The 24,484-nt window shown below is 39.9% G+C and overlaps 1 protein-coding gene across 9 annotated transcripts in view; it reads left to right on the top strand.

Moving 5' to 3' along the window:
* The window catches only part of DOCK10 (dedicator of cytokinesis 10), a 271,550-nt gene that overhangs the window by 177,181 nt on the left and 69,885 nt on the right, over positions 1-24,484 (top strand). For all 9 annotated transcript variants that reach the window (XR_009245506.1, XR_009245507.1, XM_004576766.4 and 6 more), the window contains exons 8-20: positions 792-975; positions 2,240-2,325; positions 2,617-2,700; positions 2,829-2,984; positions 10,570-10,791; positions 10,958-11,080; positions 12,732-12,814; positions 14,239-14,361; positions 16,619-16,698; positions 18,508-18,695; positions 19,187-19,252; positions 20,694-20,786; positions 24,240-24,363. Coding sequence is in view for 7 of the 9 variants with exons in the window: in XM_004576766.4 (XP_004576823.2) it covers positions 792-975; positions 2,240-2,325; positions 2,617-2,700; positions 2,829-2,984; positions 10,570-10,791; positions 10,958-11,080; positions 12,732-12,814; positions 14,239-14,361; positions 16,619-16,698; positions 18,508-18,695; positions 19,187-19,252; positions 20,694-20,786; positions 24,240-24,363 (1,612 nt within the window). In the remaining 2 variants the exon portion in view is untranslated. The remainder of the gene's footprint in view (positions 1-791; positions 976-2,239; positions 2,326-2,616; positions 2,701-2,828; positions 2,985-10,569; positions 10,792-10,957; positions 11,081-12,731; positions 12,815-14,238; positions 14,362-16,618; positions 16,699-18,507; positions 18,696-19,186; positions 19,253-20,693; positions 20,787-24,239; positions 24,364-24,484) is intronic.

Raw genomic sequence — 24,484 nt, 5'->3', positions numbered from 1 at the left:
CAGGTTCCCTGCTTTGGATCAGCGCGCATTGGCCCGTTGCGGCTCACTTGGGGAGTGAATCATCGGATGGAAGATCTTCCTCTCTGTTTCTCCTCTCTGTGTATATCTGGCTGTAATGAAATGGATAAATCTTTTAAAAAAAAAACAATTATAAGTATTCTACAGGCCGCAGAACAGAGTGGATAAAAGTTGAATACTTGTGTTAGAATTTTCTGACTTATCTCAAATGAGTTTCAAAGTCACCCCAGTTAAATAGATTTTTTGTCTCATCATTAGAAAACATCCACATTGAATTTACATTTCTAGTCTTGTAGGACTATAAGAAAAAAAAAAACAGCAGTAATTTGATTTTCTGTCCCTTTACCTTAAAACCCCCTTCTGGTATTTTTTAATGGCCTAGTCCTTCTTACAGATTTCAACGTGCAAGTTTCCTTGGAAGTCATGTGCAAGAAACTAAGGTGAAAAAATGAAGGCAGAAACTCAAGGCAATTACTGGAAGAGTTTAGAAGATGCAGACACACATGCCTAAAGATGACATCTTTGAGTCATAATTTGGCATTTCCTTAACCAAAACCTAAATAAAAGCGTTACTGAGGACAAAAAGTTTTGGAAGAATCCAAACAAAATGATTTATACCCATCTAAAATCTTGTCCTGTGTCGAAAGGATCTCTTTATGAAACCTACCAAACATGGAAAGACTATGAAACCCCAGTGCAACAGAAATGCTTCTCCCATACAATACTTACTTTTTTACCTCTCTTTTTATCTCTCTCTCTCTTTAATATCACAGAATAACAGACTAAGAAAACATGCCTTTGAACTGAAGATGAACGACCTGACCTACTTTGTACTGGCAGCTGAGACAGAGTCTGACATGGATGAGTGGATCCACACGCTGAACCGCATCCTACAGTTCAGCCCCGAGGGGTCTCTCCAGGGCCGCAGGAGCACGGAGCTCACCGAGCTGGGGCTGGGTGAGAGTCCCTGAAGGCCCCGACACTCCCATGGCAGGAGTGACCAGTGCTTCAGGTTCACTGATGCTGCTGCTCTGGGTGGGAGCTGTCAGATCTAGTGTGTCCATTCCCAGGCCACTTGCTGAAGGATGTCACCTCTTGACCTTTGCTTTCGTGAGCAGTGATGGCCACCATACCTGAGAAACAAGGTTAAACAGAGTGGGAGTGATTTGAGGCTGTTACTCAGATAGTATCATGAGTCACTCGTCAGCAGTATCAAAAGTGCTGCCATGTCTGATGGGTTATTACCCCACCTTGCCATCCAGTATTTTCTGGTTGTTGTTGTTATCTTGATTTTTTGCCTTTTACTACATTCAGTTAATGAACTTTATACTCTCTAAGGGCTTGTACATATTCATTCCTCTGAGTTAAAATGCATATAACTGGAATGGGCATATATGTAAAGGTTCCAAAAATTATATTCAATTAATGGAAGTTCTTAGAAAATAACAAGTTTTCTCTATCTTACCTTAATTTTCTCATAAGATTCTGGCTAATTCTAGACAAAGAGAAGGAGCAAGACAAAGAAGGCAAAGAGTGGGAGTATAGGCTTATAGCTATGCAGAAGGCAAGCCCACCCTCAGAGTCAGTCACTGCTCCCCAAAACAAACAAGATAAGAATCTCAAGACATTTTCTATGCTGTAACCAAAGCATCTCTAACTGTTAGTAATTTAAATATCATATACTACAAAGCCAAGGGGTTATGGGATAATAAAGAAAAACAACTATTGATTTTACTCAATTGTTATATACTGCAGTAGATTTTTTAAGATTCATCTAATTTCACTGAGTGATAATCAACTTGAGTATCAATATTTGAGTATCTAAAGGAGTTTCAGTAACTGAAGTCAGTTGGTAGGTCTAAATTGTTGGCCTGAGAGTGAGAATTATCAAAAATAATACACATATTTAAAATACGTTAGTATGCATTGTTGAAGTCAATTAAGACAACCCCAGGTACAAACATTGTATTGCAACGACCCAAAGTTCTTATTGGCACAGGCTGGTATCAGGATGAGAATCCAAAAATGATGACTGGTAGCTCTGATTTCTAGGGCCTAATTGCCAAACAAGGTGGAATCCAGAAGTCAAGACAAAAAAAGTCAAGTTCACCAGCATTCCTCTAACTTATTGAATCTAATCTGGTTTCATTTGTCACAAGAGAGAAAAATGACTGAGCCAAGCACATACTCTAATAACCGGTCTTGCCCTGTCTTTTTCAAGATTCACTGGATAATTCTGTGACTTGTGAATGCACGCAGGAGGAAACAGAGTCTTCTGAGAACATCCTGCACCCAGACTTTGCAAAAGTAATACAGTTAACCTTACGCTACACAAATAAACTTAAGTGATATATGTGTTATTGTCATCATGAGAGAGACAAACTAAGAAACTAACCTATAACTACCCATGAATGTTGTGTTTTATTTACGCATTAAATGTTCCAAATTTAAAGCATGTTTGTGTAAGATTTTCTAGGTATGAATGACATCAAAATAGTAATAATAATAAAGTAAAACCAAGGGGCAATTTCTTGACCATAAAGGTGCAGCTGACATAATTCTGCACACTTAGATTAAAACCCACTGTTTTTTCTTCAGTACCTCACAGAAACTGAAGACTCAGTTAAAGCAACTAGAAACATGGAGAGGCTAAATCTGTTCTCCCTGGATCCAGATATTGATGTAAGTCACCATGCCTTCTTAGTAGAGATCGGAACTGGTTCCGTTGAGCTGGGGATTCTAATTTAGAATTTCTTTTTATGGCATGCGTTTAATGACCACCACTTTCAATATTTATTTATTTATTTCAGACATTGAAATTTCAAAAGAAGGATCTTTTAGAACCTGATTTTGGAATCAAGCCCTTCGAAGAAAAAGCTGCCAAGAGAATCATGATCATTTGTAGGGCTCTCACCTTGAATCTTCAGGGATGTGTTACGGAGAACGAGAATGATCCAGTGACAAACGTGAGCTGCTCTTTCATGTTGTACACCAGTCGGCCAACCCTGCACCCCCTTGTCAAAATCTGTTCAGTTCCTGCTGATTCCAGATGCCAATGCCATGCCTTGTTGTGTGCTGAGCAGTATGATGCTCAGTGTGTATCCATATTAGGAAAGTGCACGGGTTCTGACGTGCCGCAGTCTGTACCGTGCCGTGACATTTACAGCTTCAGTTAAAGAAGGCATCGGAGGGCCTAGGTTTTGGGATTCTTCCCATGAAATTAGCTCAGAATCTTTTAAAATTGTTAGTATTTCCATTACACAGGGTCCCCGCCCCTCTGCTCTCTCTTTCTTTTCAATGTAACCTACAGAAAGACAAAAAGAGTGTTCACCCTTTGGTTCATGCTGCAGATGACCGTCACCTGCAGGGATTTCGAGGCTGAAGCAAAGAGCCAGGAGCTTCAAGTTTGTGTCCTCTCGGTGGAATTTCAGTTGACTGATAAAATAACATTGTTCTTGCATAGGGTTACGTTTACTTTTATAAATCTTAGAGCAAAATCAAAGCTCACAATCAACCCCGTGATTTTGCAAATATTATTGCCTAGGACAAAGATAAAGAGGGACTAGGCCAAAATGACATTAGATACATACAAAATAAATAGTTGTGTCGAAGGTATTGGAGGTGGTGAAAGTGGCAAAGGTGATCCACGGACACCCGGAGACATCACAGAGCTCGCTCAGGCTGCGTGGGATTCTCTTCCTTCCTCACAAGCTCATTGGAAAATTTCCTCCTGGAATTGCAGGAGACGGTTCCGCTTGGATTGGGAAAGGGGTATTTGGTAGCATAAGCTTAGGTCAGTGTTGTACTGTAAACAATGCTGCTAGCGGCAGATGTTTGGTCCAGTGCTTCTCCCTTGCCCCCTTCCACATCAGGGGCCCTGGGTGGGGCCTGAGCTCCTCTGCTTCATCTGCCTGGCTTCCCATGCACACTCTGGCTTTGATACTGGGTCCCTTCTACCCCTGGGCGATATCAGCCTGGCACAGCCCCTGGCTGCTCGGGGCATTAGAGGAGTGAGCAGCAGGAGGTACTCTCTGCGTCCGAATCATCTTTCTGCTTTTCAAATAGAGTGAAAATAAAATAAATGAAATTAAAATCAGCCTTATTGATTATGACAGTGAGTGGTCAGCAGAAAGGGCTGCCTGTTCACCAGTCGGCCTTGTATCATTGGCACCTCTATGGTTCTCTTTGAACCCTCTACCCTGTGTAGCAGCACCATGAGGTTCTTCTATGAACCTCCGCCCTAAGGAAGACAACTGAGTGCAACCCGGAGCTCTTGGATCCCATTGCCTGTTTCCAACTTCCATTGTGCCACATACACTTTGGGGCTTACCCTCCATGTTCTCTACTGTAAATGGTTAAAATCACAGTAACTACTTCAAGTGGCCCTAGTACTGATGAAATAGGTAACATGTGGAAAGTGCTCAGTGCTTAGTTCAAAACAAATTCATTAACTGTTTCCTGTTGTCTAAATATGTGGGAAATGGCTTTGAAATTTAAAAAAAATTCTGAACACGGAAGATGTTTTCAATATCGCATGTGAAATTTTTGTTGAAAATCAGCTGAAATGAACATGTGTCACTGGAAAGAATCTTGCCCCTTCAAATAAAGTTTCCTGACATTTCCAAGTTTAATGGCACATTATCATTAAGTAAAACTGATAATAGTTGAATCTGGTTGTGTTCATTCGTGAACAAACACTTTTTACCTATGCCTGCTATTACTTAGACTTGTTCTAAACACTGAAAAAACCTGAATATGAAATAAGTGAAGGTATCTGGTCTCCTGGAGATTACATTCTTTTTGAAAGAGAGAATAAATAAGAAAGCAAGATAACTTCATGCTGTGAAGAGTTCTATAAAGGCAATCATCATTAGGGAGATGTTGACGCTGGGACCCCAGAAAGCATGCTTTTGTCAAGATGGCCATGGGGAGCCTCTGGGCGGAGATGACACTTGAACTCATAGAGTTTGAAGGATAGAAAAGCAGGTCAGGTGAGAACTTTGAAAGCAGAGGAACCGGCAAGTGCTGATGCCTTGGAACAAGCAGAACTACGGAAGCTCTAGAAGCTTAAAGGAGAGAGAGGGTGGAAGGGGAGGGGCAGGGTGAGGTGGGCGGGGCAGTGGGAGCAACCATTAGGTAAGGCCTGGCTCCTCAGGGTGAAGAGTTTACATTCATCCCAGGGGCACATGCAGAGAGCTGAGTCAAAAACAGAGCAGGGACTGGCAGGTTGAGTTGCCAGCCACAGGGTGCCAGTCAGTCCATGTCCAGTGTGCTCTACTTTCCAGCTAGCTGGTTGCTGGTGGTCCAGGGAGGTAGCAGGTATCTGGGCCCCGTCACTCACCAGGGAGACAGAAGTGAAGTTCCTGGCTTTGGTGTGGCCCAGTCCTGGCTGTTGCAGACTTCCGGGGAGGAAAGATGTTTCTCTCCCTCTCTCCTTTTTTTTTTCTCTCTCCCCTCTCTCTTTCTCTCTCCATTCAGTCTGTAGCTTTGACTTTCAAACTGAATTAGTAAATTCTTAAAAACAAAAATAGAGCAGCCTGGAAGGGGAGGGGCACTGTGACGTGGGATCATGGCATCCGAAACAGTGGCTGAACCAGCGTGCCGCAATGCCCTCCCCTTACTAAACAAAAACGTGCTCTTTGAACCATGCTGAACCATGCTTAACATGCAATGTAAAATTTGACTTAGAAACTAAACAGCAGAAACAAAGGGCTGTTATTTCCAGCGCTGGGCATATCATGATGGCACTCATGGATTCTTTTCTTGTTTAGACCCATAAACAAAAGCTCAGTATTTGCATTTGGGCCAGTCTCGCCAGACAAGAGAACAGCTCCAAGTTGAGGGAGTGGCTTCAGTGTGCTCCGTCATTTCTGTCAGGCCAAAGGGTGGATTTGGAATGTTCTGGATGTGCCAATTGTTTTTATTTTATTTTGTATTTGATGTAAAAGGTTTTTTTTTTAAAAAAAAATGGAAAGCTATATATAGAAATAAGTTCATTTCACTTATAAGCAATAATACAAGCAATAGTAAATTAAATAACCTGCATTTAAAGACAGTGTTTTTTTAAAAGAAACTATTTTCCTATCTATTAAGTATAACTCTTTTCCCATCCTTAATGTGCTTAATATATTTAGCATATTTTAAATTAATTGAAATATTTGTCGAAGTTGTCAATCAGCCAGTTCCTGTCTTTAAGGAATGAACTCCCAGATTCCCTGAAGAAGTTTTTCATGTTCAGGAAGCAAGACTTGACAGCTTGTACTTTTTAGTCATTAAATTGAAAACCAAATTCAAGTTGATAGTTTGACAGCATAAAGTATTACATTCAGATGGGAACCGATTCTGTAAGTCTGAACACATAAAGGCTATTTTTCAGCAGAGGTGCATGTAAAATTTTTGTTGTTGAATTTTGATTAAGAGGAGTACAGTACTCTAAGCAAGAGGTACCTGTGACTTAATTTGTTAGTTCTCAAATGTGCTTTGTAAAGCAAATCTGCTAAAAAGCCAGTGATTCAAAAAGTAAGATTTGACATTTCTGTTGAAAAGGTGGATTGGAAGAAATAAATGAATCACTGAGTCAGCTTTAATTGCTGGTGGGTTTTTAAAGCAGGTAATTAATTCCTATTCACTAAGCAGAAATGAAAATGAAATGACAGCAATTCAAGAAAAATAATAAGTAGTTTTCCTTTTGACTTTTAATGTGTTTTATGTTTTTACTTGGATATTTTCCTGCAGTTTGCACCTTTTTTAACTGTTAGCAGAGTACTGGGAGTATTTCTAACTGGACTAAATAGGTTACATATAGATCTTTCAGACTGAAATTGCTTTATTAAAAAAGAAAAAAACAATTGAATGAGTTCCGTTGTACCTAGATGATTGTGTTTCTAACAGTAGGGAACCTGATGTGTAATTAATAACCAGGAATCGAACCAGTGCTCATGTTATATGCTAAAACAGTGTTAGTGCGTTTCAAAGACAAGAGATGCCCATTAAGTGGTCAGTAAGAGTCTTGGTATGAGCAAGCCTGTGCAGTTATGGTCTAGCTTATGATATGCCCTTCTGATTAAACCTGCTTGTCCACAGAATATGCTAATTGCTAAGATGACAGGTATCAATTCCAAATTAGGTTAAGGAAACAAAGCTAAAATTTTTTTTGTAGACATGTTCCATCTTCAGTACTCTATGGTTAATTACAAACATAATTACTTATGTTTGTGTGTATATTATAAACAAATATACATGGCATGCATATGTATGTATTATAATATGTAACTATTGCAGATAGAACTTCAAACAGTTCATAAGATAATGGAATGTAAAAACAGCACACATTTTTCATAAAATTTTTTAAGCTGCACTTTATGCCTGTTTCTTTATTTCAGCCTCTGATTTGGTCTCTGGTACTTTTGACTTTTTTTCTAATTGATCATTCTTTTTATTTTCAACCTTTGTCTCTGATACTATGTCAGAGTTCTTCAGCTTTTTCAGTTTATTTTTGAATTTTCTCTCCACTTTAAGCTTTTTTCCTGCTCCATCCGTCCTTTGCATGTCAATATTACCTAGAACCTCTCTGATTCTCTTCTCTTCAACCCATGACTTCGAACTTGCAGAAACAGTGTGTGTCCAGCTCTCCAGCCCAGTGTCCTCGGTGAACTCAAATCCTGTATTTCCACCCATAACTAGGATGTGTCACAGTGACCTTTCATTGCCCCTTTAGAATGCATCTTTGTGTATTTTTTCTCTTTGCTCATTTCCTTTCTTACAGCTTTCTCCAGTCAACCAATACACAACAAGCCGTGAAGTCAAGTCTTTGAACTTTCTTAAGGTTTCTCAAATGTCTTTGCACGAATACCCTCTCACTATTTTTTTATTCCATTCGATTCTATTTTGCTGGTCTTTGTCTGTGTTCTTCCATGTGCTTTGGTCTTTGAATATCACTGAATCTACCTGGTAGTCTTTTCAAATAAATTTCTTACCTCGTTTCTCATAAAGGAATTCCTCATAAAGAAGTTAGATGATTGTATACTTTTCCATTTTCCTCGACAAGAAAATGTCCCCTTTTATTCTCATCTTTCATTACCTTCTCATTTTCCTTTGATTTAATATCTCTCACTTCCTTCCTGGCCTGTGGGTTACAAGTTATGGGGGAAGATACAATAACTCCACCAGTTAGGAGGAGGGAGCCTTACAGAGGCAGTGAAGTGGTGTGCCCCTAGACTTGCTGGAACAGATGTGGGACAGGTCAGAGCAGGCAAATAGGAAAGACAGCTAGCACAACTGGGAGAGTTCCTTTGAATCAATAAATAAGTTTATTGGACACTTAAGTAAATAGATCAGTGGTAATGAGATTTGGATTTCTCGCTCTTGGAGGACGTACTTGTAGATATGACAAAAACTAAACAAGACTGGAAGGAACTTGAGTGCTTGAATTATAAAGTGGAGATAACAACAGGAACTCATTAGTTTTAACAAATGTGCATGTTCAGAGACAAAAATTAATTATAGTCATAGCAGTGTTCGTGTGTGTGTGTGTGTGTGTGTGTATCTTACCTCCTTGGGATGAGACAGCCTAGTAGCGCTGACAGCCCAATGAGAATAAGATCATAGACACTCACACATTGCTTTCTCAGGGTTGTCCTCACTAAAAGGAGAGATGGTCTGAATCATGAGGCTCTCACTGTTCAGATAGAAATGATGTGGCAGCAAATGCTGTAGATGGCGCTCAAGGGGACTCTAAGCCAAAAAGAAGCAAGGTGATTGTAAGAGCAGCTAGCAGCACTGAAGGGGGCATGAGGTTGGGAGGATGGCTTAGGACAAGTGCTGCTGTCCTGACTTGGATCACAGTGTGGTGACCAGACAGGAGCCTTGCCTCACTAGGGGACAGTCTGCATTTGGCCTTTAAATGGGCCACTAAGGAAACCTGTGTTATAACATTATGTGTGTGTGAGAAAGAGAGAGTTCCACAAAGGGAATTTGGGGGTAGTTTGTTTGTATTTCATCTTTCTGATCAATTCAAAATTATTTCAAAAGCAAGGAAAAACTAGTTAGCAAAATTAGCTGATAACTATTTTTATCAAACTCAGTTAAGATATCGGCTCTTTTTTGGAAACTTCATTGATTACTCAGCCAACAGACTCCTTCGTAATCTGATGCTCACCTAACTGCTGATCACAGTATAATGAGTGGGGGTTTTTTGAGACTTTTTCTAAAAAGAAGATTCGCTTTTTATTTAAAAGCAAAGGAGAGAGAGAGAGAGAGAGATTTCATCCACTGATTCACTCTCTGGATGAATGTAACAAGAAGCACCGGGCCAGCAAAAGCCAGGAATTTCATTTCAGTCTCCCATGTGGGAAGCAGAGTCCCAAACAATGGGATTGCTTTTCACACCCCATGAGCAGGAAGCTAGATTTGGAATGGAGCAACCTGGCTGTGAAGTAGTGCCCATATGAATACCAGCCTCTCCACAGTGGTTTTTCTGGCTTCACTGCTGCACCTGAGTTTTTATTTTTAATGGACATCTAAAATTCTATGTATTTGTGCAGCATCATGTAATCTGTTGCTATGTGCATAAACTGTAATGCGCAAATCAGGGTAAAAATGTCTGTCTTCTTAAACATTCATCATTCATGGTGAAAAAATTCAAAATCCTATCTTCTACATTTTTGGAAAGAAAAGTATTCAGCTTATTGTTATTATCCAAACTATGAATGAGACATCAGAACATCTTACTCATATTAGGCTATAACTTAATACCTGTGGTTCAACCTTTCTGAATCCCTCCTTCCTCCAAGATGTGTGTCTGGTTCGCTAATGCATTCGCAATGCCCATGAGGCTATCACAATGACATAATAAATTAAGCTTGCAACTGTGATGCCAGCATCTCACCCTGGGCACCAATTCACACTCCAGCTGCTCCACTTCAGTTCTAGCTCTTTGCTAATGTGCCTGGGTAAGGAGCAGAAGATGGCTCAAATCCTTGGGCGCTTGTGTCCGTGCCCTGGCAGACCCAAAGAAGCTCTTGGCTTTGACCTTGCCCAATGGATGGAAGATCCCTTCTCCCCCTTTCTCTGTAACTCTGCATTTCAACTAAATAAAATACATCTTTGAAGAAAATGCTCATGACATTGGCAAGTATAAACACTCAATAAATGTCAGTAATTACTATTACTCTGTTAAACTATCAGAAGACATTGAGAGTAGTGAAGTATATCTCAGGATATTCTGGAATCTTCTGAAGTTTTGTAACTGATTTCGAGAAGCCAGGATGTCAGGTGTTTTCTGAGGGTATAGTGAAGATGAACAGAAGGATTCATAAAGCCAAACAATGCATTGAGTGTCACATAGAGAGAATACAGAGCAGGGAAACCGGAGTGAAGAAATGATTCAAGTACAGTTCTGACATCTAAGAAACCTGCCGCAGGGCTCAGTACTTTCAATGCATCAGGAGGTTCTTGCAAGTGTCGGCATCTGTGGCATTGTTAAATGATGTGCTAGAGGAGCTGTTGAACATTTTGCATCACAATCCTGTGGTTTTTTTCTCTTTCGTGCAGATTGAGCCTTTCTTTGTGAGTGTGGCACTGTATGACCTCAGAGACGGCAGGAAGATGTCTGCGGACTTTCATGTGGACCTCAACCACCCAGCCGTCCGGCAGATGCTCCCGGGGGCTCCTGTGGCCTTGGAAAACGGCAACATCAACACTATCACTCCAAGACAATCAGAAGAACCTCACGTGAAAGGGTTCCCAGAGGAATGGCTGAAATTCCCCAAGCAGGTTGTGCTTTGTTTACTGTGACATGAGGGAAAATACCCATGCTGTTGTCCTTACCAATACATCTTACACTGTAGGCGGTTTCCCAATCATTTCTCTTAAAACCATCTTTTCAAGGCATCCCAGTGTGGTTTCTTAAATACTTACCAGCTGCTTTCTTTGTGTGCAGGCTATATTTTCTGTAAGCAACCCACATTCTGAAGTCGTTCTGGTGGCCAAAATTGAGAAGGTCCTGATGGGAAACATTGCAAGTGGTGCCGAACCTTATATTAAGAATGCAGACTCCAACAAGGTAATGTACAATCTCTCTGAGAAATAATTTTCACAGCTTTCAAGAAACATAATCAAAATAAAGTCATAGGAACTTAGTTTTAAAAATCTACATGTTTTATTTGAAGCGCAGAGTAATGGGAGAGGTGGACAGAGAGAGACATCTTCCCTCCCCTGGTTCAGTGTTCAAATGGCTGCAACGACGAGGGCTGGGTTGAGTGCAGGAGCTTCATTCTCCTGCGTGGGTGGCAGGGGCCCACACTGCTTTTCCCAGACCACTATAATACAGGTGGGTGGGAGGTGGAGCAACCAACACTTGAACTGGCGTGCATATGAGATGCCAGCATCGCAGGAAGCAGCTTGACGTGCTGTGCCACAACGCCTATCCCTGTTTGACTTGATTGCTTTTTATTCCGGAAATCTTTGACCTCTGAGAACAGTTGGTGGAGATAAATATAAATATGAATAAAGTTTTAACCCTAAGAATGAAAGCATTTAAGACGATGAAAAGTTAGAAATTATTCGAGAAACTGCAAGTGAACAAACTTTACTAAGACAGTAATCCTCGTGATGAGCCATGTGAAAAAGTATTGCGAGTAGTTGTTTATCACGCTCTGCTAGCAGCTGCATGATGGAACAGAACGGCGGAACGATTACATTCTCATTTTATATTAACATATTTTTAATAATCAAATGGTGTATTTAGTGGGCCATAAATATATGAGGTCTTTATTTTCCATACACATCAGATATGTTGGGGGGGTCAGTCAGATGTGCTGAATTTGAGCATGTGTTAAGATTTAAGGCCGTATCATGTATTTAGGGGAGTCCTTAACTCAGGCCTTGGTAAGAAAAATTCAGCCTGTCACCTATTTTTTTTTTAATTTTTTTTCAAAGATTTATTTTATTTTTATTGGAAAGTCAGAGATACAGAGGGGATCAGAGACAGAGAGGACGATCTTCCATCTGTGACCAAGATCTTCCCCAAGTGACCGCAACGGCCAGAGTTGAGCGGACCTGAAGCCAGGAGCAGGAGCTTCTTCCGGGTCTTCAACATTTGTTTAGCATCTCAAGGCTTTGGGCCGTCCTGTCGTGTTTTCCCAGGCCACAAGCAGGGAGCTGAATAGGAAGTAGGGCCACTGGGACATGAACCTGCGCCCATATGGGATCCCAGTGCATGCAATGAGAGGACTTTAGTGCTAGGCTACTGCGCCAGGTCCCTGGCACCTGTTTTTTAAATAAAGTTTTATTTAGGCATTATCACACTTACTTAGGAGTTTCTGTGGCTGCATTCTTGGTACAACGATAGAGTGACTATATTGTGACAGAGACTGTATGGGCTATGAAACCCAGTGTATTGCTATTTTTCCCTTTACAAAACAGGTCAGCTGGCTTCTATTACTTAAATAAAAAGAGATAACACTAGCAGTTATGGGTGTCAGTTGCAATAGAAAGATAAGTTGATATTCTAAAACAAAGGTCTTTTCTTTATAAATTAAAAAGAAAGAAAAATGTTGTAGAATAATCTGAATGGAAAATATTATTTGGCTCTTTTTAAGCACAGGATATGTGAGTCAGTAAACAAAGTTCCACTAAGAATTCAGTGTTATTTTAGATTTTTTTAATTTGTGAAGTGCTATCCTAAACAATATTGATGGATTTTTTTCCCGTAGTATGCACAAAAAATACTGAAATCCAACAGGCAGTTCTGCAGCAAGCTGGGGAAATACCGGATGCCATTTGCTTGGGCGGTACGGTAAGTTTAACTTTTTCAGTAAGTTAAAGAATTACTATTGGAAGGCTCTGAGGAGTTACAAAAGTGCCAGACTTACTTTGAAGTTGCCTAGGAAGATATGCTACAAAAAAAAAGAAAGAGATGACATTCCCAATAGTAGTTCCAACCATGGGAGTCTATAGCCAACCAAACCAATGTAGTGAGCAGAGCAGTGCAAGCATACAGCACACGTGAATGAATGCACATGGAGTCGCTGTGTAACTTAAAGAAAGACTATTACATAAAGCCATTTTAACTTCTCATTTTGGGCAATCTATCATATTGGTCCCAACAAATCTTACACTTAAACCAAGTCTCAATGTAATATTTCTATAAAAATCCTTTTCAAATTAAATATTGTCATTCTGACTCCCTGGTGTTATATGCAGAATGGGTTTTATATTCTCTCAATCATTTTACAGAAAAAAATGAAGAGACAGGTTGAAAAGAATTAAAATATCATTCTGATTTAGTTCTGTATTGTTTTATACTAAATCCCTATGATCTGATATATACGTAAGTGACCGTTTCAGACTGAATACTGACATATTTGGTTCATGTAATGAGTGATAACATATCCTAGTGAAGAACCTTAAGTGAGAAGAAGTAAAATGTTACCATTTTTCTGACAGAAGAAAAAGCTACATATGGGTCTAATTTTTCTGACATTGTGCGATAAATTATGAGAAAGAGGAAATTGACGTCTCAGCATGCTATGAAGCACGAAGTAAATATTGACCAAAATTACCATGTCATTTGGAAAAAGCAGCTTAGACATTTTTCTAAATCTGTATTCTAAATGAAATGGATCAAGCAAGTAAATAACTGTGTAGGGTTCATGTTCTTCTCCTTATTTAATATAAAAGTCCAATCAGGTATCCACAACTTTACCTTTTGTAGTAGCCCTACAAGTTAGAACATGCATTCATTTGGAACCATGGGAACATTTCAAGAATGGCCTGAGCCTCGAGGCTCTCCCGTGCGACCTCATCCCAGTAGCACGCCTCAGAAAGGTTAATGGTGCTGCTCAAGCTGAAGTGATCATATCTTGCCCAGATTTAGGGTGTCTCCAGGAAACAACTGAAAAGAATACTGTGTATTTATATGCACCCCCAGTATTCTAAAACCCCAGAATTTTTATTTAAGCTACTACATATGAGAACTCGTCCTCATATGATGGACTGATGCCATTTGCGATACAACAGAGTTGGATATAAAAAATTCAAAATAAAAAAATAATTTGGGTAGTTGAAACTTCCATTAAAGACTTTTTAATCTTTTGATCTTATGAATTCCTAATATCTCTGCTGTTCAAAACGGGAAATTTAATTATTCAGTTATTCCAAAAGCACAGCTTCACCAATAGTGTGCAAATACCAACGTAAATAACTACTATTCTCTTCTAGGTCAATATTTAAAGATAATCAAGGAAATGTGGACAGAGACGCAAGATTTTCACCATTATACAGACAAGAAAGTAATAAGATTTCAACTGAGGACCTGCTTAAATTAGTGTCAGATTACCGAAGGTAATTTTTTTTGCATCTCATTGCATTAACATAAACAAGCTACATTACTATCTTTGATTTATAAGCAATAACTGGATGATTCTCAAATGTCTCCGAACTCTACAGAAAACAGATGCCCTTCATGTGACTTCCTGTGCCCAAACACTGCTTCAAAGTCAATTTGCCAAAATTCTATGGAAAAAAATCATAAAAATGTAAAACTACGTTAATTATTTACTCTTGTGTAACTGTCCCCCCAAACAGTGACTTAAAATAACAACCCTGCTCATTTGACTGCTGAGCCCACAATTTGACCCCAACCGAATGAGACAGTCTCGTCTCTTTTGCACAAGGCTTTGGCTCGGGTAGCTCAGTTGGGGCCAGAAGTACTTTGCAGATGGTTCATGTGGCTATTGGTCAGTTGATGACCCCAACTATTTGCTGGGACCTCAGCTATGTGTGGGCTGAGGACTTAGACCTCTCTCATTGGAAGGTTTTCCATTAAGTACTTCTATGTCTTTGTGCCATGGTGGCTAGATTCTAAAAATAAATGCTCCAGTGACCAAACACAACCACTTCCTATTTCTTAAGGCTGCAAGCCAAAGCTGTCTCATTGTCATTTCTGTTGTAGTCTGTCATGCAGCTGGCACAGAAATGGGGCAGAGACACCCCTCAATGAGAGGAGTGTGAAGGGATTTAGGACCATGTTAGAAATCTTCAACAAAAAATTACCTTGCTATGAATATTGTGCCTTTAAAATACTTGCAGGAAAGGTAGCAGAAATAATTCCTGAGAGAAGGAAAGTGCAAAGGCCACAAATGTGTTGTAAATGAGTCATCATGGATCCTCACATCATGATGAGGTCTTCACAGGAAGTTAAGTTGCACAACCTACAGTAAAGGTGGTGTTCTTGGACACGTAAATGTTGTTTCTCCCTCTCATTCATGCATCAACAATCTTTAATAAAATATTTTAGTTTATTGCACACAAAAGTAGTATGATTCTGTGAAACAATGAAGGTTGATATTGTCTGTAACATGTGTGAAGTATATGTTTTTGAACTGGAAGGGAAATGTTCACGATGTTCACCATGCACTGCTGACAATAAGTTATTCCACAGAAGCCTCTCATCCTCTGGTGTCGGCTCTAAGTGTTATGCTCATAAATGTTTAACAAGTGGATTTCCAGGACATGAAACTCTGGAATGACTAATTTCTATAGTATAAATTCTCCTACCTCTACTGAATTCAAGCTACCGGTGGCACTTCACTGGACTTGGTGTTGGAAAGAGCTGTACAAGCCATGAAGTAACTTTTCCTAGCCCACAAATGGATGAGAGTAATCTGAAGACCACAGATAATCTCATCATGTAGCAAAATGATGAGGAAGACATACATTTTAAGTACATATTACATCTGTGTTTAATATAACTTGTCTCATGGTAAGATTATATAATTCCCAGTACCTATGTGTCATGTAATGCAATGTAATTAATGAATAAATGAATATTAAAGAAAAAAAAAGATTATATAATTTAATTTTTAATAATGGTTGTGTTTAACAACTATCAGGCAGAATTCCTGGAAGTGTCATAATCAACTTTCAGAAGCTGGGGGCTGGCTCTGAACCATGATTATAATTATTCTGTCAGTCAGAGTAGGTTTCTAGAAGGAGAGATGCTTGAAGCTCTTAGCAGCAGCATCCATGTTGCTGGAAGGAATACTGCTGAGATGGCTCGAGCGGCAGGCAGGCAGGCAGGAAATGCAAGGGCTCATGGGTCGGAGTGAATATAGTCACAGCATGTTCTCACAGGGCAGAAGAGCAGGTGGGAAGCTCCTTGTCACGCTCGTGTGTGTAGAATGGAGAAAGCATACGGACTGCCCACTTAGCAACTGTAGCAAAGCCCAGTGCTGCTCTCAGAACTCATCATGCATATGAACCGAGTACACCAACTCAGAAACCAGCATCTTTCATGAACACACAAAATAGACTTTACTATTGGGTTTATTTGGCCATGTATATGTTGTCTGAAATAGGAATCAATTTAAAATCAGAATATCTATAACTGAATCCCTTCTCCTTTTTTATTTTAGCTGAAATATCACATAAATACTAGTGTCTAAAATTCTAAGTAGTGGGATAAAATCATTCACAAGGTTATTTGGGTTCTACTGTTTACCCCTTTCAAAGCCCAGCATTTGAGTTTTTCTTCTTGTAAGTTAGAATAATACTGTGTGTGTGTGTGTCTGTGTGTCTGTGTGCCGCCATGCTTTTACAGGGCTGATCGAATGAGCAAAACGCAAACCATTCCTGGAAGCCTGGATGTCACAGTCGACAACGTGCCTTTGGAGCATCCAAGTATGATGATGATGTCATGATTTGGTTACAGTTTAAAATAGTTCATGGAGTTTTGTGTGTTCACTTAGTTGGTTAATAGAATTATTACAAGAATTGGTTTTCATTTGTTTTTTTTTTTCAAAGGTTGAGACAAATGGAATTCATTATGCTATAGAGATTTGAGACTTTATTTCTCCATTAGGACAAACAACAAGTATCATAGGGAAGGGATATATTCTGGGTAATGTAATATTTATCTGCTATGCAAATCTGAGTACAATATTCAGCAAAGTATTCAGTTATATCATCTAGTCCTGAAAACCCTAGAGAGCTGCAGATGTGGAAAGCCAAGTTTAAGCAGATAATTATCTAAAAATCAGTAAGAGGAGATGGTATATTTTATCCGGTTCCTCTGACCTGAAGTACTGGCTGCCTCTGCCGCATTGTGCTGCCACAGGGTTATTCAGAATGCCATCTGCGGCCCCCGAGTGGACCTGCAAGGCAGCTCAAATATTACACACTGAGAATTGACCTGCTCCAGACTGCGGTCTGAAGTCCTGTCTGTGTCGGCAAAAAGTAGGATTTCTGGAACTTTCGTTAACTTTCAAATAAAATCTTGAGAATTGAAGCTTCTGGTGAGTGTCTGCCTTTCCAGGGAGACGATGATGGCCACGGGTAATGTGAATGAGCATTAGCACTATTAAATTTTCCATTCTGATAGTTGTCCACAAATCATTTTAATATGAAATGTAACAACCAATCTAACTTAAGCCCTGGCTCCAAATCATTTTTACATTGATTGGTGTGGAGGAAAAAAGAAACAGAGTATAAACTGAACCATTTCCTCCATCTAATTTGAGCACTGGGCTTCTGAAAAATTCAAACAACACAGGAGAAATTAAATATTCTATTTGAAAGAATTCTAAGACAGACAAAGGTGAACGTATGATAAGAAGATGATGATTACCTTGAGGGGGAGAAAGCTATAACATGATACTCAAGTATACACGGCTGATGATTTTGCCTCTTTGAACACAAGAAGATTCTAGATGGCACAAAGGAAGGTGTAGAAGCTGCTTTCTCTCAGTGTGATGAGTATCAGATTCACACTCTAGTGACAGAGGTTTTCGTGTACACTTCTCTAAGGTCGTTTCTTTCGTTTTTCTTAGGGTGTTCCTAGAAGTCTAGATTTTTTTTTTTTTTAGGTTGTAAAAACTGAGAAGAAAAGTAAAATATCCAATAATGTAGGCAGAGATTCAAGCCTGTGCTGGGACTTGACTCCATGGGGAGACATCACTACCGTTAACGCAGCTAGCATTAGCGATAGTAGTCCCATTGGAGAGTTTTGTTCTTACGTCTAGCCATAACTGTATTATCTTTGTAAGTCATAGCAAAGGTCAGTGGGCTTCTCCTGACCTTGTAATACCTGCTTAGCAGTTTTAGAGTTTCATTCACCGCACTTCATTTTTATATGAATCTTAACGTAAAAATTAGCTGTAAATTCATCTAAAGTGTTTAATACTTTTGAGACGTGAGTTTTAGTGTTAAATACGTGGCTTACAAATGTGTCACGCTAGCACTACCTTAACATTACTTGTTTTATATAGTTTTTTAAATTTCTTTTCAAATATGTTTCGTGTGAGGATACATCAAAAAGTTCATGGAAAATGAAATTAAAGATGATTATTTTGAAGCAAAGAAAGAAAAAGCTGAAGCCCTATGTGATTTTTCATCACAGTCATTTCCCTTGAGCTTTTTGAAGATCCTTTATGCCATTCAACTTAGAAGAACCATATTAAATGACAAACTCTTATTTTCTGATTTCTTAAGACTGTGTAACATCGTCCTTTATCCCTGTCAAGCCTTTCAACGTTTTGGCTCAAGAAGAACCCACAGTGGAGGTGGAAGAATTTGTCTATGACACAACCAAGAATTGCCGGCCTTACAGAGTGTACAAAAATCAGATTTACGTTTACCCCAAACATCTCAAATACGATAGCCAGAAATGTTTTAACAAGGTAATGGTGTCCATTTGCGAGCTGCGGTCTCCATTTCCATTCACACTGTACAAGTTTGCCTCTTGAAAACATAAATGTACACTATCATCGACCAACTGTTTCCAAGAGAAACTATTTGTAGAATACCTTGGGATGGGCAGTGATGACTTTGACCTTAGGTGTGTTCTCAAATATACAATTTTGTAACATTTGAATAATGTTTCCTTAAATCAGCCCCCCACACACATATTTGCTTGGGACTGTTTTTACAGTTTCTTACAACTAAAAACAGATGACTGCCCCTTGCACAATGAGCTTTTTCTTTTTGAAATAATCTTTTCAGATTTTGCTGTGACTTCTGAGCAACTAAGGATAATGTCACAAGACAGTGTTGGGTATTCCACATTTTTTAGATTTAACTACATAGGACTTATTTTAAGCACTTTGAGTCATTTTGATGTGATTTTAAAGAAAATTACAATTTCCATTTTTTTCTCCTGCTTTGATTTCAGGCACGAAATATAACCATGTGCGTTGAATTCAAAAATTCTGATGAAGAAGGTGCCAAGCCCTTGAAGGTGAGCCAGGTCCCCCAGGAGACCATAGGTGTGGCCTTAGCTTCTGTCCACCACTCAGGGACAACCACTTCTGTGAGTGGTTGAAAGAGGAGTAATTTTACACACTTAATTTCAAAGTTTCTGAACTGTTCCTGAATTTAGTCTCCTGGCTGTCTTAACTTTTCATGATTTGGGACTAAACAAAACCACTCTAAAGTGAAATAAGTGCAGACTTCCCCTGGAAGACAGTGTCCTTTCCCAGCCTTCAGCTGCCTCCCGGTGGAGAGTGCTTGCATTGAGATGGCACATCCCAGCCGGCCTCCACGTGGCACGTGATGACCAGCTGCCGCTTGGCCTAATGGCCGACAGCACTGAGCCCAGGGGACACTCACTGTTAGGGAAGGTGAGGGTAGCCAGATGCCTAAGGAATGGGCCAAAGACTCTAGAAAGTCAGTCCCAGTTGTTGATCACATAGTTTAGTATCATCAGTAAAACCATGATGTGTGTATGACTTGTGCCCTTTTAACCCATGGAAATGCAACTCGTAGCATTTTTTCAGAATTCACTCTTGATATGTACCGTTATTGTCTTCGGGACTTCAAATGACATAACCTAAGAAAATAGATAGGAAAATTATTTTTGCTGGATTTGCTGCCAGATCTTCCTAGTTCCAGTTGAATTAGAGGAATGAAATTGTAAAGGACAGAACTAATTTCTCACTAAGCCCAGCCGTCATCTGAGATAATCTCTTAAAATGCTGTGAGATACAAACTGTATCTTCTGACTCATGCTACCAGAAGGTGTGCACCATAATTTCATTTGAGTGAGTGAATTAATCCTGCAAAGGAGAGACAAAAAGTTGTTTAAAACAGCTGCAAACCACGCACAGCACCAGGCCCCAAACAGTGTCAGCTTCAGAACAGGAAAGATTAAAGTGAAACACAGTCTAGCAGGCAAAGGCCACAACCACACTGCAGTGTTTTTGTTGGGATGATTCTGGGAAGAACATCTGCAGGTGTGCTGGTGGCCTGCTTAACTGTGTCCTAAAATACCACGTGGTGGAGCCTAGAACCAGCTTTCTCCTGCCAGCGCATAGCTGGGGATTGGTTTATCCGATGCTGGGGTTCAACCAAGCCTGGCAGCCCTAGAGCAGATCCTGTTTTCATGAACCCCTCTTGGTAGGGCTCCATCTGGAACATGCTATCCCTACCTCACGGTTATCAAAGGTCAGACAGTCAGTCCAGGCCGCTGCTACAATGGAAGCAGCCCCCAGTATCCTGATGTGCAGTAAATGCAGGGCAACACACCAGAGTTCCAGGCCTCAAATCAGCCAGATACACATGGTAAGTCGTCACAACATTTGTCTTTGTCCTGAGACTGGTAACACAATTTTTGAATTTTTTTTCACTCAGGAAGAATTTAAGATGCTCATGCTTACTGAATTTCCATTTTTTTAAAACAGTGTATTTATGGGAAACCCGGAGGGCCCCTCTTCACCACATCCAGCTACTCTGCAGTTCTACACCATTCCCAGACTCCAGATTTCTCGGATGAGGTAAGAGCCAGACCTTTCCTTGCTCCCAAGCAGCTCCCTAAAGAATGACTTTGTAGGGCCCGGCAGCGTGGCCTAGCAGCTAAAGTCCTCGCCTTGAACGCCCCGGGATCCCGTATGGGCGCCGGTTCTAATCCCGGCGGCTCCACTTCCCATCCAGCTCCCTGCTTGTGGCCTGGGAAAGCAGTTGAGGACAGCCCAATGCCGCGTTGCGGCTCACTTGGGGAGTGAATCATCGGATGGAAGATCTTCTTCTCTGTCTCTCCTCCTCTCTGTATATCTGACTTTGTAATAAAAATAAAATCTTTAAAAAAAAAAAAAAGAATGACTTTGTAGGTCAGGTGAAGGAGGGTGATAAGAACCACACACTGTCTACCCGACGCCTTAGATGAAAGATATGCCTTGGCAGGCATGTGTCTAGTTACACAAACCATATCAAGTGGTAATTATTCCTCCAGTGGGTTATGTTCAGTACAACATGAAGCTTTAAAATGTGATATTTTTGTTATATTAGTCTTTGCAACGAATACCAATTCTTCTTTTCATAATACAATGCCATATGCACAGGGACTTCCCCATCCTCCCACCCAATGATATACAATAGTATAGTCTTTCAAAAACCAATCATAGGTCCATCATTCTGTTATTTAAGTGTATGTTGACATTGTCAGTATAAACAATGGTAGAAGGTCCAGCATCCTATTGTCAAGCTATATTTAACAGTTTCATTGGGAGACCATCTTTGATTCTGGAGTAGAAATGTATGCTACAACATATCTCCACTTCCTGGTATACTTGCCTCCGTTATACAGTACATCTATGCTAATAGATACATGTTTACCTACTTATCTATTGATTGTCTTGTATCAGAGAAAGCATATAATTTTCTTTTGTAATTGGTTTATTTCACTGAGCATAGTGGTATCCAGTTGGGACCATTTGGTTGTAAATGGGTGAATGTCATTTTTTTAATGGTTAAGTAGTATTCCATGGAGTAGATGTACCACAGTTCCTTTATCTATTCCTTTTTTACTGGGTTTCTGGGTTGTTTCCGTGGCTTTGATATTATAGATCATGCTGCTGTAAATATAGGATGGCAGGTCCTTTTTCATGTGCAGATTTCACTTCCTTTGCTTATATTTCCGGAAGTGTGATAGGTGGATCACACAGCAGATCCATTTTCAGTTGTCTGAGCATTCCCTATACTGACTTCTGTCATGGCTGCACTAGTCTACACTTCCATTAACGGTGGTTTAGGGTGCCTTTCTGCCAACATCCACACCAGCAGGTACTGTTAGTAGATTTCTGAATGTAGGCCGGTCTCACTGGAGCTAGGTGGAACCTCACTGTGAGCGTTATTTGTATTTCCCTGATGGCTAGGGAGCCTAAGCATTTTTTTTTATCTATTAGCCATTTGAATTTGTTCTTTTGAAAAATGAGTGCTCATTCTTTCACCCGTTTCTTCACAGAGTTCTTTGGCTGTTATTGATTTTAAAACTCAGTATTTTGGAATTAGATCTGATAATTGACATTCAAACAAGTTTTTGAGACACTGATGTTACTGTTCCAGGGACCATACTTTGAAAACAATTGTACTAATTCCTTACTTGAAAATGTGAAAACAAGTTAGCAAAATGTACAGAGCTTTCAGTAAAAGCTTTAATGAACTTTCTTGCCTGTCCCCTTAATTCTTGACTGACACTGCTGTAAACTACTAGTGGCCTATACTGGCCTGAATGGGATCCTGGACTCCAATCTGAAGTGATCATAAGAAACTGGAGGTCCTTGTCCTGGAAGAACCGATTCCTGATTATAGCTCATTCTTGATTACTCAGAGTCCTTCCATGTGTCTAGGTTGCTGATTCTTGCCTCTGTATCATCCTACTTCACAAAGTTTGTGGAGTGCAGGGGGCATTATGTAGCCAGTGCAGTGATGGAGCTGTACCTGCTGCTGATAGCCATGTGGGTGCCGATCTAAGCCCTGGCTGCTCCACTTCCTGTCCAGCTCCCTAAAAGTAGCCTGGAAAAGCAAAGGAGGATGGCTCAAGGCCTTGTGCCCATGAACCTCTGTGGACCTGAAAGAAGATCCTGGCTCCCAGCTGCCAATCAGTCCAGCTCTGGCTATTGTGACTATTTGGGGAGTGAACCAACAGATGGAAGATCTCTCCTCTCTCTCTCTTTCTCTCTCTCTCCCTCTCTGTGACTTTCAAGTAAAAATAATAAGAAATATTTTTTAAAAGATGGAAACTATTGAGGGCACTAAAATAAATAAAGCTAGTACTTTTTTTAAAAGATTTATTCATTTTATTACAGCCAGATATACACAGAGAGGAGAGACAGAGAGGAAGATCTTCCGTCCGATGTTTCACTCCCCAAGTGAGCTGCAATGGGCCGATGCGTGCCAATCCGATGCCAGGAACCAGGAACCTCTTCCGGGTCTCCCACGCGGGTGCAGTGTCCCAATGCATTGGGCCATCCTCAACTGCCTTCCCAGGCCACAAGCAGGGAGCTGGATGGGAAGTGGAGCTGCCGGGACCAGAACCTGCGCCCATATGGGATCCCAGGGCTTTCAAGGCGAAGACTTTAGCTGCTAGGCCACGCTGCCGGGCCCAATAAAGCTAGTACTTAGACAACTGAAAACACTATTGCGTATCTTTGAAGATATTTAAAAATATTATAAAATAATAAAATAGACTTCTAATTAAGTATACTCTTCATCTCTATCTAGTTAATGTGATTTGTCATTCATAAGTGTCATTTACATAGCTCCAGCACGAGCTATGTAGAGTCTTTACAGATTTGCTGATGGCTTAATGACCCCAACACACTCTATGGATTTTTGTTGTTGTTTTAAGGAATGCATTTCGTGCTTAGGTTGCTTCATAGACTAGTGCATGTTTCTCTGCCAAATGGAGATTTTTGTTTTGTTTTTTATTATTTTATTTTGATAATCTTCATAGTTTAGTTGGGCAGGTCAAGGGCTACAGGAAAGTGGATAAGACCATTGTTTCCACATTGATTCAATAGATCTACTTTGATGTCTAATAAGTTCCCAAATGATATTCTGAAATTAATCAGTGAGAACATTTTTGGAGGCAAGAACTTACTGGATATTTATGTTCCTTGGTGATAGTTTCTCAATCTATGTCTATTTACATTTTATAGTTATATATGTGTGTCTGTGTTTATGCATATGTGTGCATAAATTATCTGATGAGAAGCAGTAAAGTACTAAATTGACATCATCCACCACAGTGAAGAAGTGGAAACATTAACACGTGGGCACATTACTGTAGACAGAGTAGCTATATATTCACAGTTAAATCAGTGCATCCAACACTGTTCAAATGGACCTATATTTCAATTGAAGGATGTTTTAGTGATTATGCTTTTTGTTGCTCTGACCATAGGCAAATGATTTGAATCATATTCCAACTATAATCTCTTTCACCGCAGGTGAAAATTGAGCTGCCAACACAACTCCATGAGAAACACCATATTTTGTTTTCTTTTTATCATGTCACCTGCGACATAAATGCAAAAGCGAATGCCAAAAAGAAGGAAGCCCTGGAAACTTCAGGTGTGGAACAAACCCGTCTATGTCATCTATTTGACTTGAGTTGGAGGGGCATTTTAAAAGCTCTAATTTACTGAAACTTTTAGTGAAGTTTAGTATTCATCAATAATAATTATCTTTCTTT

Source organism: Ochotona princeps, chromosome 5 (assembly GCF_030435755.1).
Source record: "Ochotona princeps isolate mOchPri1 chromosome 5, mOchPri1.hap1, whole genome shotgun sequence".
Classification (NCBI taxonomy): Eukaryota; Metazoa; Chordata; class Mammalia; order Lagomorpha; family Ochotonidae; genus Ochotona; species Ochotona princeps.
The sequence above is the reverse complement of the archived record's forward strand: the minus strand, read 5'-3'. Positions and strand labels throughout refer to the sequence as shown.